We start from the raw sequence: 18723 nt of genomic DNA, 5'->3' as shown, positions 1-18723 counted from the left end.
GAAAAGCAGATCAGAGAGGTAATTTTTAGGTAGGTTTATTTTAGTTTGTGTGCAACCTCTCTTCACCTCATCAGTGGAATAATCATACAAAAGGTATGGGGCTGATCCTTGGTTAACCTAAATATTCCTACTTTACTATCAATATAATTTGCACCTGTATTAGGTTGGACTATTCTTTTTTTTTCAAATGAGAAACAAATTAACATACTCTTGTTTAATACCTACAACAAAAGTAATAATAACCATACATATGAAATAATGAGTAAAGGAGTTCTAAACCCATATATGCTCACACCATAAAATAATTTCTGTTATTCCCTGAGAAATATGGCTATCCCTGCTGTCCAGTCTGGTCTGATGCTTAGGTGACCACTGGCATTTTACATTTATTTAGTACCCAGCAAAATAGTTAAAAATACTATAATGGTTTTTTAGATTAACTGCTGTGACACTAAAAATACAACAGAACAAGAGATGCAGTAGCACAGGGTTGAATTGCATGTTAGTGTAACATTAGGTTGATTTGCTCTGGAAGTGCAGTCTGTGACTGCTTATTCTTCATCATGTGGTTTGCTAAGATGTGGGAATTCTGCCTGCTCTGTGTGCAGTGTTTGCCAGTACATTTGTCCAGCTTGGGCAGCTGCCTGTGTGTCAAACAGCTGCTCTGCTGTTGCTGCCTGGAGGGCACTTCCACATGATTTTCTGGATCCTGATCTTTAAGGAAAATGCTGCCTTAATGCTGGTTTGGACCTATCAACCTGATTAGATTTGCTATGTCATTTTGTGATAAATAAAAAAAAATCCCAGCAAACTAGGATAGTCCTACTTTAGTCCCCTGGTAATTCGCTGTTATAGGAAAAGGCTTTATCAAATGCTAGAAATGTTTGTTTACATCTGCATTTGTTTACCAATATCTATCTTCCTGATTTTCCAGTCTATAAGACTAACTTCAAGAGGCAATTCCTTGGTATCAAACAAGTTTCCTCATTATTCCATGCTTTAGTCTGTATGAATTTTATAGTTAAAATCTCTGTAGTAATTACTTCTATTTCCTGAATGTATCTATAATACACACAATACATCAGGATTTCAATCAAGTCCTGTCCACCTTGGTTGATTTTATTACATTGAGGATCCCAGTCCAGTGCTTACTGCCATACATTTTAGTGTTATTTTCCCTCATATATGTTCCAAATTTTGCAGGGACCAGCTTGTTGTAAAGGAGAAAAACAAAGAATAATTAACACTCAAGTTAGTTTATGCATCACATGTATCTGTAGTACAGGCATGAATATTAGGATTTTTTAGTATGTTAACCAGTGTGCAAACATGATAGTCACGTTGTATGACACATACTCAAATGTTACAAGGGTTGAATGACAGGAAATCTGTTTTATAGTTAAATGCAAAATTATTCTTGGTTAATTACACATCTGTGTAGTGTCTAGATAGCTGCATTCCCTGTGATTTGGCCTCTGCTGCAACCTAGAAGTTCTATACTATTTATAGACATAAGTTTTCTCCTGGGCACAATCCTTTGGAAATCATACATACAACTCAAGTGAAGTTTTCTTCAAACTTGCAGAATCAAGATGTAAGAAAAGCTACTCAAGACCAGATTTTGTTCAGTTCTATAGGTAACCTGTGCTAGTCTGCCACAATTTCAAGTGGATGTTTAGCTCTTTCTGTTATCTGGGCCATTTGAATTTTAATTTCAAATATCTTACCATAAGGAGAAAATTGTTGACCTGAGTGAAATTCTTGATATATTTATTCTCAGTCTGGTGGATGTAAAAGGGAGCATTTTAAATTTGATTTTACATTTCTTTCTTCTAACATTATTGTTCTTAATAAGTCCTTTCTAACTTGATGTGAATGGTTTTTTCCCCTCTTTTACTTAACCCCCCCCCCAGCTTTGTGTGAGTGGTGAGAATTACTCTTTCTGCACAGAAAGCCTTTGCACCCTCCCTAGATGAAATGCATAAATATGTAAGTGTTAAATTGTATAATAAATGAAAAAATGTGTCCAAAACTACTGATTTTCACCCTGCTGAGTTACCTTTCCCTTTCCTGACTCCATCACAGTGCCTAAACTGGCATCTTTTTAATGATGGATGTATACTAAACTGACAAGCTTGCATTGTGTTCTGTATTTTAGGTATTATATATCACTGTGATCTGACCAAAGAGGAACTGGAGCCAAGAGTTTTCCGAGAAGTGACTGTTAAAGGATTTGATCCTTCAGTTTACCAGACAATTCAGGTAATAAGCATGAACTCTGCTGTCTTGCTCTAATCACCTATGCAAGAGCTCAAGACAACTGGACTTAGCTATTGGAGAGGAGGCTTCCTTTAGAGCTATGCTTTGGTTTTGAACTGGATACTACTGTAGATGCTCTAAAGGCTCAGACAAGTATCTCAGTGTCGTAGCGTGGAGACTCCTTTGGAGGTGCCTATTACACCTAATAAAGGTGTATAAGAATTAGCTAAATTTAAGGTTTATAAAGTTAAGAGAAATTACTTCAGTGGAAAACAGTGTTAACTACAGATTATATGGAACAGGTTCAGGAGAATACAGAGTTCTTCATAGACAACTGCTTTGACCTCATAACAAGTATTGTTACTAAAAAGATTATACAAAATACATATTTTAAGTAGTAAATGATCTTTTTACTAAACACAGCTTTGGTAAGACCCTGATAAAGTACTATACCCTGGTCAGGACTTTTAAGACAGGTATGGAACTTGTAGAGAGAGTTCATGGAAATTCGTTGAAATCATAGAATTATTTAGGTTGAAAAGGACCTTTTAAGAGCAAATCCAACCATAATATTGCCAAGTCCATCATCAAACGTGTCACTAAGTGCCCATCTGTTTGTCTTTTAAAAACATCCAGTGATAGTGACTCAACTGAAATCATTAGGTGTAGAGAGCTTTTTGGATAATTGGTTAGCTGAGAAAGGCCACTTCGATGTGATACCGATGGATAAGGATAGGGGAAACAAGCTGGGGATTATGCAACCAGTGTCTAATCACTGACAAAGGTCATAGTGACCTTCGCTGAAACGGGAAGATGGGGGAGAAAATTGCTTGCCAGAAAATGTAGATATCTTAGGTAGAGAAGCTAGAAGAATGCAAAATAGAAACAAAATAATCATTAGAAGATAGAAGTAGGTGTGGTTGATCTAAGTGTGCTTTAACCAATAATGAGCTCAGCTTTTGCAATATGTATAAGCTTCATTAACACCAATATAAATATGTGTGAGTTTTCAATAAACGGGAGGATTTGTCATCCACGCATATTGTGTGCTGCAATTCCTCCGCCGTTCACGACAATTAGGGCTCTAGAAAAACAGTCATTATATTGGAATGTTTAGCATGTTTAAGACCTGCAATTTATAGAATAAATATTGGAGGGTGGATTCATTTTTTTATATGTAGGATGCTTCCATCTTTTGACTAAGAGTAAGAATGGAATAGAGGCTTTTTCTTTCTATAGACAAAGGCATAACAAAGTCTAGTGCCAAAAGTGGAACTTAAATAAGCTTAGCCTGCAAAAAGGTGAAATTGTGTAGAAGGTAAGCAACATAATGCCATGTGACAGCATGGCTTGGAGTCTTTGAAAATAGATTAGATACTTCTTTTAATATCTTATTGTTAATTTTGACACATGCCAAGGCACATTTTCTAAAAGCGTAAAGGCAGTAGTATGTGTACATGAGGTGGTTGTAAACAGCCCCATCTGTTTGTCTCTGCATCTCCAGACAGAAGTAAGAGTGTGGTAGAGAACAATTTGCTGAAATGTTCCCACAGAGAATGCATTTCTGCTGCTTCACTCAAATTCATTAAGGGTCTTCCTCAGGATAACTTTAGGGCAGAGTGAGCTGGATCAGAAAAAGAAAACTGCATTCTCTTAGGAAAGAACTTGGTACAATTGTAATGCTGCCATCCAACCCAGAAGGATAATAATGAAACACGAATACCCATGTAATTAAAAAGGGTATAGAAGAAGTTGCTGTAAATTAGAAATAATGTATTCTTCTAGTAAATCAAATTTTATATAATAAATGTCTGGAAAAATAAAATCTCGTTTTACACTTAAATCAATAGCATGCTAAATTAAGGTAAAGTAGAACAGTACTACAAATCATTTCAAGGAGGAAGCATGCTGTTGCTATGCCCTTGGAAACCTTCACTTTGTAAAGCACTGGCAGAGATTCACTGCTAGGCTGTAATGTGGTGGAAGTCAGTATCACTGTTTCTGGATTTCTCCTTACTTGGCTTCTGCTCAGTTCCAGCTCTAGGGAGACGTGACCTGTGTAGTTACACTGGGATCAGTGCTTCTGAAGAGCACTCTTGGCTCACCAGTCATCCAGTTTTGCCTTATACCAACAATGATCTCAATTTGGCACCTCTTGGAAATTAGTTTTTGATATGTTTCGTTCAGATCCATGGAGAAATCTCAGCTGAGCTGTGAAAAAGGCTGTTTGTCAAGGCCAGGGCTGGGACTGCCTGCTCAAGTTTGTAGTAACTGAGCCTGTCAGTGCTACACAGGTCAGATGGACTCCAGTCTTTGTTTCCATTTGTGTGGTCCCACTTAGAGCCTTGATGGTGCTTCTGCTTGTAGGAGAGAAAGGGCATGGAAGGGTATCAAAGCAGGGTATAAAAGGCTGTCAACCTAAATGAATGCATAGCCATTTCAAAACACAGACAACATTGCAGGGAACTGTGAAAAAAATCTAAAATAAGAATGCAAGAAATATACTAAAGTAGGCAAACCCTGATTATTATAGGAGAGTAAACAATGCTTCAGAATCTATTAATTAATTTTAATTTCCATCAGAATTGTGAAGTAGTAGAGGATAATGTTGCTGACTGTCCTAATCCATGTCCTTAATGAAGGGCAGGTCTCCTGCCAAGGTTCTTTCTTTATTCTCATATACCTGAAGAAATACCTACTAATAAATGTCTTCCCAGCTTTGCTGTGTAGCATGTATGAAACTGTAATGAGTTCTTCTTCAAAAGTCTTTGAATATAACAGGGTCAAGATTTGAACTAAAATGTAAGGTGTCATGTGTATATGAAACCTGAATTAATGGCAATTGGAAAATTGCCACAGTGCCTGTTTTTTGGTCTTTCAAATCCAATCTACAGTATTTGGCATATGTTGCAAAGTGCAACGGTAGACTAGTAATAAAGTTCACTACACTAAGAAAATTTGTGATAGGGCTGCTGCTTTTTTTGTACCTAGGGCTAAGATCTTATCCTTTTACAGCCCAAACTAAGAGCAAATTAGCCAACTTGCACTAAAGGGAGAGCTGTTTCAACACACCTGACTTCTGCACCAGGGTGGGAGCATGTTTGTAAGTTATTGGCTCCATGTGACACCCTGCAAGTACAGTCTAGTTGTATTGTACCTTGAAAGACTCTGTGACCTTCATAACAAAGTCAAACTGTTTAAAATGCTTGCCACACATCAAACATTTATCCTCGCTGCTTTTGTTAAATGATACATTAGGTTGTATTAATTACTCCTTCTCTGCCAAGCACTTCTTAAATTTGTTTTTTCTTCCCTGTGTACTTCCATCTATCACAATGACAGACTTTTTCAGGAAGTAGCCTGGGATGGGCTTTACAGAAGGAAAAAACACTTTTATAGGAGCTTAAAAACAGCACTTGCCCTAAGATGTTTACTGTGTTAATAACTCAACTGTTGCTTTAAATAAAAGCATTTTATTTAAATAAAAGTATTTTATCTCTGTATAGTTGCCAACTATGTTCTTATATACCTCTCCATGTTAGCACCTCACAGTGACACTTAATCATGGATAAACAGTCTTCTGGTGTGGCTCACAGCACACCTACTTTTAGGCTGATGTGTAGGCTTTTAAGTGTTAAAATTGCAGCAATAAAAATGTTGATTGGCTCCTTTTACCATTCTTTGAATACCCTCCAATACTTAAAATACTTTGAGATGAACCAAAAATAGATGTTGCTATTGACAGATGCACTTTGGATTAGCTCTTGCAAAAGGTGAAATTCATAATAGAGCTTGGTTTTACAACTTAGTTTGATTAAAAAAGCAGCTGTGGTTTAGATATTGCAGCCCAGATGCAAGAAGCACAGGTCTTAAAAAATACATTTCTGTTTGTGCTGGAAGGAATTTCCACCTTTCTTTTGCAAAAATTACTTTTGCAGATGAAGTAATTTTCATGCGAACTATATTCTTTTCTTGCTCACTTTCACTGCCATCACCAAGCCATTGCAGTACTGATTTCAAGTTATGAGGCATTGATAGGGAATATTTGTCTACAGTCATTCTCATTCCAAGTGGAACTTTACACCATACAGTTTGGCACAGTGATTAATCTCTGCTTCAGGAAAATACAACACTCAGAGAAGATGAGTCAGGCTTGAGACTGACTGGCAGAGAAACTTGTGCACAGCACCTGCCCATGCTATTCCTGGATCTTGCTGTTGCTGGTGGTATCATTCCATGAGCATTAGATTCCCTCATTAATATAAAAATAACAGAGGAAGGCAGTGTCCTCTGAAAACTGTAGTAAGCTCAACCTGCTGAGCAATGCATGAGCTGATACTATAATTATCTCTGGTTTTTTCAGTGTGGTTATAGAGATTGTCTTAACATAGTTTTTTCCCCCTTACCCACATATATGTCATAGAATCAAAGAATGGTTTGAGTTGAAAGGGATTTCAGAGATCATCTAGTTCCAGCCCCACTGCCATGGGCAGAGACATTTCTGCTAGACCAGGTTGCTCAAAGTCCCATCCATCCTGGCCCCAAGGATCATGCATCCACATCTGCCCTGGGCAGCCTGTTCCAGTGTCTCACCACCCTCACACTAAAGGATTTATTCATAATTTCTCATCTACACTTTCCCTCCTGCAGTTTAAGCCCATTTCCTTTCTTCTATTGCAATATGCCCTTGTAAAAAGTTCCTCTCCAGTTCTTTTATAGGTCCCTCTTAGGTACTGGAAAGCCACAATTAGGCTACCCCAGAGCCTTCTCCTGAGCAACCCCAACTTTCTCAGCCTGTCTTCATAGGAGGGGTGCTCCAGCCCTCTGATCATCTTTGTGTGTCCCCTCTGGCCTTCTCTGACATGGCAGTGTCCCTGTGCTGGGCACCCCAGAGCTGGATGCAGTGCTCCAGGTGGGGCCTCAGCAGAGGGGTGACCTGCTGGCCGTGCTTCTTTGGATGCAGCCCTGGACACAATTGGCTTTCTGAGCTGTGAGTGCACATTGCCTGGGACACATGGAGTGTCTGGTCAGCCAACACCCCAAGTATTTCTCCTCAGGGCTGCTCTCAGTCCACTTCTACCGAGCCTGTATTTGTGCTTGGGATTGTGTCAGTCCAAGTGCAGGAATTTGCACTTGGCCTTGTTGAACTTCAGGGGGTTCACACAGTCCCACCTCTCAAGCCTGCCAAGGTCCCTCTAGTTAACAACCCTTCCTTCCAGCACGTCCACAGCTTGGTGCCAGCAAACTTGCTGAGGATACTCTCAATCTGCTGTTCATTTTGCTGACAAAGGTGTTAGGCAGCACCAGCCCTAATGCCAGCCCCACTGACCACAACCCAAGTGTGGCTTTCTATATTAATAGATCATTGTAAGTTATAAGATCATTTAAATTTATCTGCTGAGACAAAGCACTCTCATACCAGAGAACTGAAGGCATGTACTTGCAACTGATTCTGAGCAGAGACAAATAAGTTTCCCCTTTTCTACAGAGGAATAAGTAATTTTGGCAGAATTTTCATCCCTCTCCTAAGAATCCATCACAACCAAAAAGGGGTTGATTTTTGAAGAGTTGGACTTTCTTTTTTCTCACAGTATTTGGGGTTTGAATCCTGCCTTGATCTCATGGGATGGGAGGATAGAATTAATGCTTGGGGAAAACAAGTTGCTTATTGTTGTTTGTTTCTATTTATTCCTTTTATTTCCTTGAGGTTTTGTATTGCAGTAAGGAAGAAAATGAGTTCAAGAAGCTTTGGACAATACTTTCAGGCACGTGGTGTGGCTCTTGGGGATTGTCCTCTGCAGGGCTAGGAGCTGGACTTGATGCTTGTGGGTCCTTTCCAACTGAGCATATTCTGTGATTCTGTGAAATATTGGTGGGAAGAAGGAATGTGACAAACACCACAGTTTTAGTGCTTGCCACAGTATGGCAGACACCTGCTCTCTTGCAGAGGGGCAATAAGCTTTGAGCCACTTCTTTCAGAGCTCCCAGGAAGGAGATTGAAGGCTTTGGCTCTGATCTCACTTAGTGCTTTGGCACCAAGGCACCAGTCTCACTCTGGAGGACATCAACAAAATCACAGTGACAACTGTGACAGCACTGGCCAGTTGCCAGTGGAATATAGTGGAATATAGTATCTTAGAGCCTTGGCATGTGATTGTTACAAACACCACATTAGTCTGCCATTACCTCTTCTAATTGGAGGTCAGTGAAGAAACACTGAAACACTGAAAATGTAGTGCTCTAGTTTAAAGGCCCTGGTAGTTCTTGAAAGCCAAGAGATTGTATATTAAATATGTCAAATATTTGCAGCCACATTACACTCCTTTTTAAGGAAGGAAATTGTCAGAATTTAGGACTTTACATCTAGATAGAGTATCAAGATATGATTTCATGATGACCTTAAATGCTCTCGAGCTTTGAAATCCATATGCTGGAGTAGCAGAATAGCAGTTGGCTCTACATCCATTATAATTTAAGTAGCTCCATCAAATGCAGTTCAGATATTCCTCAGGTATCTAGAGTAGGAACCACATCTCTCTATTCCAAATAAGAGGATGAAGTGATAGACTTTGCATTGCTTTCTTCACCAATCCAGTTCAAATCCTATTTTGAGGTCCTAATGTGTGGATTTGTTCTGTCCCTTGTTATATACCCTGGGAATTGATGCATAGTTAGGAAGTTGGGAGCTTTTGTTCAGCAGAATGCAGAACAATGGAAATGTGGTTTGGGATGCAGGCAAGTGAAAAACTTCTCTTAGGAAGAATTAGTACACTACTAACTACACAATGTGAAAATAATACTAAAATATTTTTTAAATACTCTCTGTGTTCATTTGTATTGTCATATAGGCTTTGAGATTCAATAGTTCCAAGCTTTTAATTGTAAATTGTTGATTTTTCTGTTGAGTGTGTAGGGAGCTGGAGAGCTTCTTAAAATGGAAGCATCTGTAGAACCATCATGCTCTAGACTTTATAAAAATGTTCATTTGTTTCAAGCATGCAAGAGAAGTGATTGCTTAGTAGCTGAACTAAAGCTCCTTATGAAAGACTATTCCTGCACCTTACTCAGTAGAACTTTTATTTGAACTTGCAGTGGTTTGTTTTCCACTTTTCTAGTGAAGGGAGATGTTAGTTGGCTTACTTAATCCCAAGCTGCATTCCACACTCTCTCAGAATTCCCCAAAACATGAGGTGAAATAGCACAGACTGACAGACCTGTAAGCGTTAAACATAGTGTTTATGGTGAATTGAATTCCTCTTTGCACCCAGGAGTTTTAAACAAGAACTTAAGGAATTGTTGTGGAGCTTAAAGGATTGCCTCACATGTCTCAAATGATTGCACTGTTGATTGTAAATAAAAAATAGTTTTGATTTTTACAGTAAATAAGAAAATACCTTTGCCATCAAAAAGATTTAAAAAGTCATTCACTCCGACACCTTAAATAAACACATGTGTTGAGGTCTTCAGGAACCTCAGTAGGTAGATTCTTTGCTGATACAGAGATATTAAAATGATAATGTTGTAGTAAAAATACTTGGGGTTTGTCTTCCTTCTAAAAAGTGACTGAAGAATTTCTTCCCTTTTGTTGTTCCTGGAACTTTCATATTCACTTCTCTGATTGAACTCACCTCCACTAATTAAGCATGAACACATTGCTATTTTAATTAACTCTCTTACTCACAGGGTAAGTAAGAATTCTGTTTAATGTTCCTCAGTGGGAATCTACTTCCAACTTTTCTTCTCCCATTTGTATAGGCTTATCAGTGTTATTTCTCAAAGGTAGTGAATATTATTAACTTCATTCTACAGGAACAGGAACATTCAGGATGAAATTTGTCCATGGCTTCACAGTGATGAGGTGTTGCTCTCGGGATATGGTTTGCTGTTCTAATGGCAGTGGTTTGCTGATCCTCAGAGTTGAGTTTTCAGATGTGGATTGAAAACCTAATCAAGGTGGTTATTAAAATCTTGCACAAATAGTTCAGAGAACTTCAACATCAATAAAAAGCCCCCCTCTTGATATGTCTAATAGTAATAAAGGCTGACAGCACACAGTCTTGATCATGACAGTGTTTGTGTGTCTTGTATAGTGCAGATTGAATGGCCAATACCATCCATGATAGAGGGTCAAACACAGAATAGTTCCACAGAAAAAAATGCTCTAAAGCCTCTTTATAGCTGTTTAATTCCTGCTTAAACCAAGTAGTCATAAAAATGGGAAATAGTCCTCTACTGAAAGAAAAAAGTGATAGCTGCCCCTTTTCTCACTAAGAAGATAAATGTCAGACTTTGGCATGCCAGCATTGTTCAGAATGAGAATGCTCCTCTGCAGAATGGGAATGCTCCTCTGCAGAATGGGAATATTTCTATCCATCTGCCCACCCATCATTTTGCCTCATGGAGCCTGGCTGGTGGGGTGGGGTTTAATTGTGATGATAATGCTGTATTGAGGACAGATTGCTCTGGGACCACAATCATTAGTTTTATTCAGCTGGCAAAAGATCATTAGATGATTGCAGTTGTCAGTCATCACTGGCATAGGTCAGCATTCGAGCCACTGCCCTAGCAGGGAGGCACACTGGCTGCCTTTAGTAGGCCTCCTGGAAAACCAGACTTTTCTGGTTGTATTTTTCAGTCCTGTACTAGTAGTGTCATGTAAGTGCATTTAATAGTCATTAGGTTTCCTAGGAAGGGGATTTATTCTTAGTAGGAGTTACATACCCAGGTATGTATCTGTCTGTGCCACAGGACAGTGTTTAAATTTGAACAAATTTCCAGAACAGTAGCAACTATAGTAATTTATTTGTTAGTGAGGCTCATATTACTTGAAAATAAAATGTTGGGCACTCTGTTAATAGGTGTTTGCACATCTGTGTTATACATATGGGCAAGTTTTAAAAATGTTTTCTTTGGTTTTAACATGTAAATGTTTAATACTTAAATTTTTTAACCATTTTCTCAAGATCTGTAATGCAAGTGGTGGATTTTTGAATATCTCTCTTCTCACCAGCTGTTCCTGTCAATTTTGTTAAGTGTATAAACTCCCTGGATGGCCTTCACATTTCTCAGTTTCATAGTTATATGAAAAGGCAAAAGGCTGTGAGAAGGGAGGCACTTGTTCTGTTTTAGAGTCTGTTCTGCTTTTGAAGGTTCTCTTCTTGAAATCACATAAAATCTGTGTAAGAACAATCTCAGAGCTCATCTGTTGGAGTCCCAGGAGGTAGGATACTGGCTTTACCTGCAAGAAGAGAGGAACCAACTTCTACTGCCCAACAGCTGTGCTGAACAGAAAAACCTGTAGCAGAGCTGCTGTAATAAACAAGGGGCAAAAAGACTGGGAAAAAGAAGAAACGACCATGCCTGAATGTGTTTGGATGTGGTGGTGACATGGGCATGACTGAGCTGTCATGGGCACTGTGGCAGGTCACTTCTGCCTGTACCAGTTCCTGCCTGGTTTCTGTCTGCCTTGTGTTTAAAAGCCTTCACACTCCCTAGGCAATCTGTCCCAGGTTCTCCTGTTAAAAAGCTTTTGCAGGGAATAGGGGTACACCATCTAAAGGTCTCTGCCTGAATTCCTTCTTGAGCTTGAAATGCATTGCTTTGTGTCCCTCACTGCCATGGAAGGCAATTGGTTCTCTTCAGGTTACAGCCAACTTCTGCAGATTTAGAGACTGTCACTGTGTCCCTCAATTTTATTTTCCTTTTGACTAAAAACAATCAAACAGAAGAAAAATCTGCACTCTGTTCAGTTTCTCTAGTGGATTGTATTTCCTGGCCTCCTATCACTCTGCATCCTCTTCCTGGAATCTGTTTAGATGCTCAGCATATGGTGTGCCATGGTTTCAGCTGGACACAGCACTCCAGCTGAGGCTTTGCAAATGTGAATGCAACAGGAGGGGTTACTTCATTACACCTTGGGAGTGAGACTTTGGTTTATATGTCCTCATGTAGGGTTTGCCTTTTCCCTAACAATTCATTGTTCAGGTTCAGTTTGGCATGTCTACATCTCCAAGATACTTTTCTAAATTACTTTTTAGTGAGTTGTTCACTGTTCTTTATGTGATTGCATCTGTCAGGTTATATAGTATGTTGTATTTCTGGCCTTGCTGGATTGCATTTTACTATTTCAGGGTAGTTTTGGCTTCTTTGTTGCTCCTTCCAAAAAGGACTCCCTTGTCCCGTCTTTTCTGCAGTGTCTCCGTGTTTCCTGTTAGCAGTTAAGCTTCACCACAGCTCCATACTCCCATTTAAATACTTTACAGTGGATGCATCTCTCATTCTCAATAGTGTCTCTGTAGGCAGCTGGGGAACTGGAGTGTTTTCAGAATAGCAGTGGCTCTGGCAGAGCTGGCAGGTTTGTGTTTCAGAGTTGCAGGCCTCCAGGCACACACAAGTTCATAACTAGTTTATGCAGTTATTTATTGGGTTTGGCATGCAACTGTTACAAAGAGGTTTAAGGAGGTAGGGCAGCTGGCAGAGAACAAATGAGAAGGTTGTTGCTCCTTTATTTGCTTGGTTATTGCAGGACTTAAGAGTCTTAATCATAGGCCACATTCAACAGTGTGCTGGGCAGCATGGAAATGCAGCACAGGGCCCTTACCAGCCACAGCTTGAAGCAGAACAGAGAAATAAATTACATTTGGAAGATTGATAATGATAGCTATGCATTACCTACCTAAAGGAGACAAAACCAAATTAGAACTGCTAAAAATGCAGATAAACTCTTGATATATATGGACACACATAATCACTGCAGCCCAATAAAATTATACTTGCTGTCTTCATCCAGGGTCAAAACTGCTTGGTAGATTAGGGTTTTTCTTGTAGTTAATTAACATTCATCATCATGGTGGAAAGCAGGTTAACAGAGTTGAGAGTGGAAAACAAGAATGTCAGATGTTGGTGAGACCTTACATAGACATATGGAAGATGAAAACCTCTGAAAAATTATTCTGTGTGGCCACTACTTGGAGCAGACTCTGCTATTGGAAGGGGAAGAAGAAAGCAAATTATAGTGAGTCTTGTAACCTAAAGTTACAGCTCTTGCATTCACTGTGAGCATGATTACCTTAGAAAAGGATGCATATGAACCAGGATGATCATATAATATTAGGAGCAGTTCAGTTTATACTGGGAAAATAATTTCTGCTTAATATCAATGAGGAGATTTTGGAGAACCTCTACTCAGTATTAGATGGCACAATCACACCTCTTAGTAATGCACTGGTGTTGCTGACCACTTTGAAGGGCAGAGTCTCCATTTACTCCATTTATACCAAACACAGAAAAAAATTGCACTAGTAACAACAAGGCAGAGCTTAAAAAGCTTAGTCAATGCTTTGTCAACAGATTTGGTGGGTTGTTTTTTCTTAAATTGGAATCACTCCTGAAAAGGCAAGCTAAACATAGAAGTGCTTTGATAAGTATCCAGAGATGCAAAGTTGCAAAATGGTGTTAAGTGGAACACATGAGTGGAATTGTTCTGCAGACCTCTCTTATTTGTCCTCAGTATAAGAACTGAAGTAGTAAAAACTTAAAATCACAAAATCTTGGTGAATTCTGAAAGAACATTTTTTAAAGGAAAATAAAGGTAGATAGTTCTTTTTCAGTTCACTTTCTCCCCAAAAAACATTTAAATCACTCATTTTCTCTGGGCTTTTGTCTGCTTATGATGCAGCACAAATTCATCAGTGTGCAATTTTATTAATGATAAGCTAGTTTGCATCTTCATTTAGCAGTTGATTTTATTTTATCAACACTGCTCAGAGGTACTGATAAAATATTATCTTCCCTTAGATTAATTATTTCTTCTCTGTCCTTGAGTTATCTCACAGGAGATTTATGGGACATGGGGAGCCTCTAAGAACTATTATTGTTCACAGTAACTAGTGTTTCAACTGTGTAGATGAAGGGTATAAAGAAAGAGATGATTTCCTTAGTTCCAGCTTCTATTCTCACAGACAGGGAAAAATTGCTACATAAATTCTCCCTGGCAACTCCCTGAACTGCTTGCTCTTCATCAAATTTGTCAATTATTCTTGAAAGAACCAGTGTACAGAGATCCCTGCTAACAGCTAAAAATAGTCTGGATGCAGAAATGCTTCAAAGCATAATGCCTGAAATCACAGAGTCATATTTCACCAGTAAGGACATCCCTGACTTTTTCTTTCTGCTTAGTGGTGGTTTTTGAACTGATAGTGCTCATTCTAGTTGATCTGGTGTCATTAGAAATTTGATCTGTTGATTATTGAGAGTTGAATATTAGTTGTGGATTATGATACAAGTTTATTGGCTTTTGCTGTCTTGTTCATGTTTTACCTAAGAAACAAAAGATTGCTGCAAACTGTCCTTAGTCTTAGGGCTTAAAAAAAATGTTCCTCTTTTGTTGCTTGTTTTTCTCTGCCCTGCTCCAAGAGTACTACAAGGGTGCTTCATCACACTCCTTGGTGTTCCTGGTATGAAGTCCCTTCAAAGTCTTAGTTCTGACATCTGTCTGGAAACTATACCATCAGTTGGAATTTTTGCTGGGTTGCTTTATATTAGACTTGGAATCATTTTTTCCCTAAGCATTATTACAACAATGAATGAAAACTCATGCTTCTCTTCTGCTTCTTGCTACTCACAGAGTGATTTTTCTTCATTGTACAAATGACTGCTACAAATCTGAAAACAATAGTACTGTCTCCACAGGAAGCTTGAAATCAATACCATCTGAACCTTAGAATTATTTTTTCTAAGATAGCACCTCAAGTATTTTACAGGACTTTAGTTTTTCCCTGACCATTCTCAAGGGATTTTTTTTTCCCCTTCTGCCATTTTGGGGTTTTTTATTCATGTAGGGGTGCAAATGAGTAACTTGAAATTCAAGTTTATCTCAGAAAGTAAATTATTGTAGCTGTAACTTGAGTGAGAAAATGCATATGGAACTGCTTCACAGTACTTTTAATGACCTGTTTATTTCAGTTGGTACTTCAGAATAAATATTCACAGGAAAGTGATTTGGAACTGATTTTGAAACATGCATTGTCTGGTGTAGAAGATTTCTCTTTTCTTTCAAACTAAAAAGCATTAATGATTTTTTTTAATATTCTACTAGCCACATGCAGAATTTTTGTAGGTGTTTAGTGATTGATAGTGCTTCTGATTTTGGGTACCCAACTTGACATCATTAAACCTTGGTATGGTTCTCTAAGGAAGAGAGAGAAGAGCCCTCTGAAGTTGCCTGGCCATTGAAAGTCATGAACAAAGCTTCTTGGCCATGTAAGCAAATGCATGGATCCTCTTGAGGCTTTGATACAAGCTGACACTTGACATCTCCATTTTTAAGATTGAATTTTCTCTGTGCAAGAATTTTTTGGGTATGAGCTTACAGGTGAAATTTGAGCACCTGAACTGTGCAGATGCTCCAACATTAGGGAGAAAATCCAGCAGTAGTGGTGTCATTTTCCTGAAGCTTGTAAACACTCAGCAGTGAGGCTATGTTGAGATGGCCAAGAAAGTTTGAAGCAAGATGGAGTCAAAACCAGGGAAGGTGAATTAGTTACTAATTCTAGTTACTAGTTACTAGTGAATGTTAGTTAGTTAGCTAGTTACTGGCTACTCTGAGTGAATGCATCTCTCTCATCTCACAGTGTGTCAGATTAGGTGTGTCAGCACATCAGAAAACCATAAATCAAAATAGTTATTGTGAAGTAGCTTGCAAAAAGTCAGTTCTTCCTCTTGCTTACCCCATGGTAAGTTGCATCTATGTTTTTGTTCTTGGAGTGTTTCTCATTACAATTTGAACTGATTTCCAGCATGGTAAAAATGAGTAGTGTTTATTTTCTAATGCCTACACAGTACTGCAGTGAGTTGTCTCTTGTCAGAGCAGTTTACTGAGTGAAGTAAAGCTTGATTTAATGAAAGAAAATGGACTAGCCAGCAGCTGTTACTTATGATTTTATTCATAATGGTGTGCTACTTCCATCAAGACACCCCTTGGTTTGTCTCATGCTATACTACTTCACAGTAGTACATTTCCTGAATGCATGAGCACAGAGGTAATTCAGAAAAGAGACTGTAACTTACAAAGACCCCTGGGACATTTTTCTGTTTAACATGACAAGAGTGTATATTCAAATGAAAAGGTAAATTTATCTGTCTCATATCTGTCTGTCTCTTCACTGTACACTAAGTCATCTTCAAGACACATTGATGAAAGAAGAGGAATAACTGTACTTGGCAGATTTAAATTATTCTGCTGCAGGAAGCTCTGAGATTGCACTGAAAGGGGCAGAGGATAAACAGAAGAGGCAAGAAGCCTCTCTACAGAGGTACAGGGTGTGTGGGGGTCTCACTGGATCCCATTACAACTAATGCTTTATGTAAGGGGCTTTAACTTATATAGAAGAGTGATTTAAAAGCAGTTTCTGTCATGACAGTCTTGCAGGATTTCCCATCTTTCACCTGTATTTTTCTCTTGTCTTCCTCTGCATCCTCCCACCACCCTGTGAGATACCTCCCTGCAGTTAGGCAGCTGAACCTAGTAGCAAGGAGACATTTCCTGTAAGAGACCATCTCCTGGCACTTTGCCTCTGTCAGCATGAGTCTGCTTTTTGTGCTGGTGGGTGGGTGGGTGGTGAAACAATTTCTTCTGAGCAGTTTCTTGATTATTTTCATAGTGCTTTTGCAAATGTCTGTGGTGGGTGTCCTTCTTTTTGGGTTTTACCTGCATGAATTTTTACTGTACTGAGTTACTTTGGCCCCTCTCCAGCTCAGTGTTAAGCAAGCTTTGCAACCCACACAGAATTGCTTTGAAGCTAATTTAAGAGGCTTAAAGAAGATTGATGAGGATTCCCCTCTAAAGAAAGGAAACCTCAGGTCCTGTGGATTTGCTCTGTAGTGGTAACAGTTCTTTGTTATTTTTCCTGACTTGTGATTCATGTTCTATATAAGAACACAAAAACTGGTGTTTAGTAAGAGCTGGTTTTGTGTGGCCATTGGCTGGCTGCCAGAGCTGCCTATGGGGCCACTGCAGATCTTACACTTGGGTCCATGCCACTGCTGCAATAAATGGGGAGTTTTGCTTGTGATGTACAATGATCTTTAACCCCAGACTAGTGTCTGTTTTGTAAGATCAGAGGTGATGAGGGATGGAATGGGCTGTGGACAGATGGTGGGGAAGGCAGCACATGATTCTGCTTGAATCAGAGAGTTTTCTGCCCTGGCATCTCAAGAGAGGATTTTTCCCTGCCTGCCAGCACTGCATGTTCAGACTTGCTCTTTGTGACTTGCCCTCCTGAAGCAGCCAGTGTTAGCCCTTGTCAGTGGGGGATGTTGCTATGTGGCATTGTTCTGGCTCTGTTATCTCTGTACCTAAACATAGGTTTGAAAACTTGGATGCCACCATCTGTGAAGGAAGGCTTTCTCTAGGGACTATTCCTCTAAGTTTACTGTTCCCAGTCACCTTTCAAAGATACTGGTGTGGGATTTTTAAAACAGTGAACATTTAACAAAGCATTTGTGATATTTGGCAAAATGTGAGCAATGTTATGTGATTTGCTATGAATTCCTTATACTTTTCTTCCCCAAATCTCAAAACATAAATGTTGGTGTCTGATGAGAAATCTTTACTTAACAAGGGGAATACTTTATGTGAGACTGGATGTTTGAAACTCAGTTCCAAGTAGTCCTTCCTTGTAGCCCCTGTGCCAGGGGTTGCTGGGACTGAACAGTGTGTTTTGTGGTGGCTGCAGCAGTGTGTGAGAGCAGCTGCTCTTACCTAGAAGTAGAAAAATATTGCTAAATCCCACAAAACTGCTAAATCCTGTGTTTGTTTCAAATGAAAAGGAATTATCTCTGAAAAACTGTATAGGACATATTGGAAAAAAATTATTTTAAAGGCATTGTTGTGGCGTTAATCAACCTAAATTATTGAACATGAATTTTTAATAAGGAGCATTCCAGCTTGATTTATATGCCATTTTAGTTGCTCTTTGTAAAATTTTTTGGCATTTCACACAATGGATGTCAATTCATGACAAGTGTGATTCTTACCTGTTTTTAATCAAGCGCACACAGATATGGAAACAATTGCTCTTCCTGGTATGTAATACCTAATCTTGAAAGAGAATTTGGGAGAGCTATTATTAAAATAACTACTGGCTTCCTGTGAATAATTAGCCTTCTGTGACTTAGGGGGTGTTTTCAAGTCTCAGAAATTAAAGTTTCTACTAGTGTGTAAAATTCATGTTTTATCTACAGGACATAGCTCTTTCTTGACAAGACAAATTAATCACTTTTTAACTGGATTTTAATGCTTTGCCATTAATGAGAAAGTCAGGCAAATAATAAAAGATTTGTAAACATTCAGATACTGTTCACAGTTCAAAAAAAATATACATTAGACCCAAATGAACAAAAGTATTCTGGATTTGTGTTTTACAGCTGCATTTCAAAATCTGTGTTGAATCTTACCTTAGAAGG

The 18723-nt window shown here is 38.8% G+C and overlaps 1 protein-coding gene across 1 annotated transcript in view; it reads left to right on the top strand.

Moving 5' to 3' along the window:
• Positions 1-18723, top strand: part of PREP (prolyl endopeptidase) — an 86568-nt gene that overhangs the window by 47936 nt on the left and 19909 nt on the right. The window contains exon 10 of the mRNA XM_036380008.2: positions 2159-2262. Within this exon, the coding sequence (XP_036235901.2) occupies positions 2159-2262 (104 nt within the window). The remainder of the gene's footprint in view (positions 1-2158; positions 2263-18723) is intronic.

Source organism: Molothrus ater, chromosome 3 (assembly GCF_012460135.2).
Source record: "Molothrus ater isolate BHLD 08-10-18 breed brown headed cowbird chromosome 3, BPBGC_Mater_1.1, whole genome shotgun sequence".
Classification (NCBI taxonomy): Eukaryota; Metazoa; Chordata; class Aves; order Passeriformes; family Icteridae; genus Molothrus; species Molothrus ater.
Note: the sequence above shows the minus strand (reverse complement) of the source record. Positions and strands in the feature narration are given on the sequence as shown.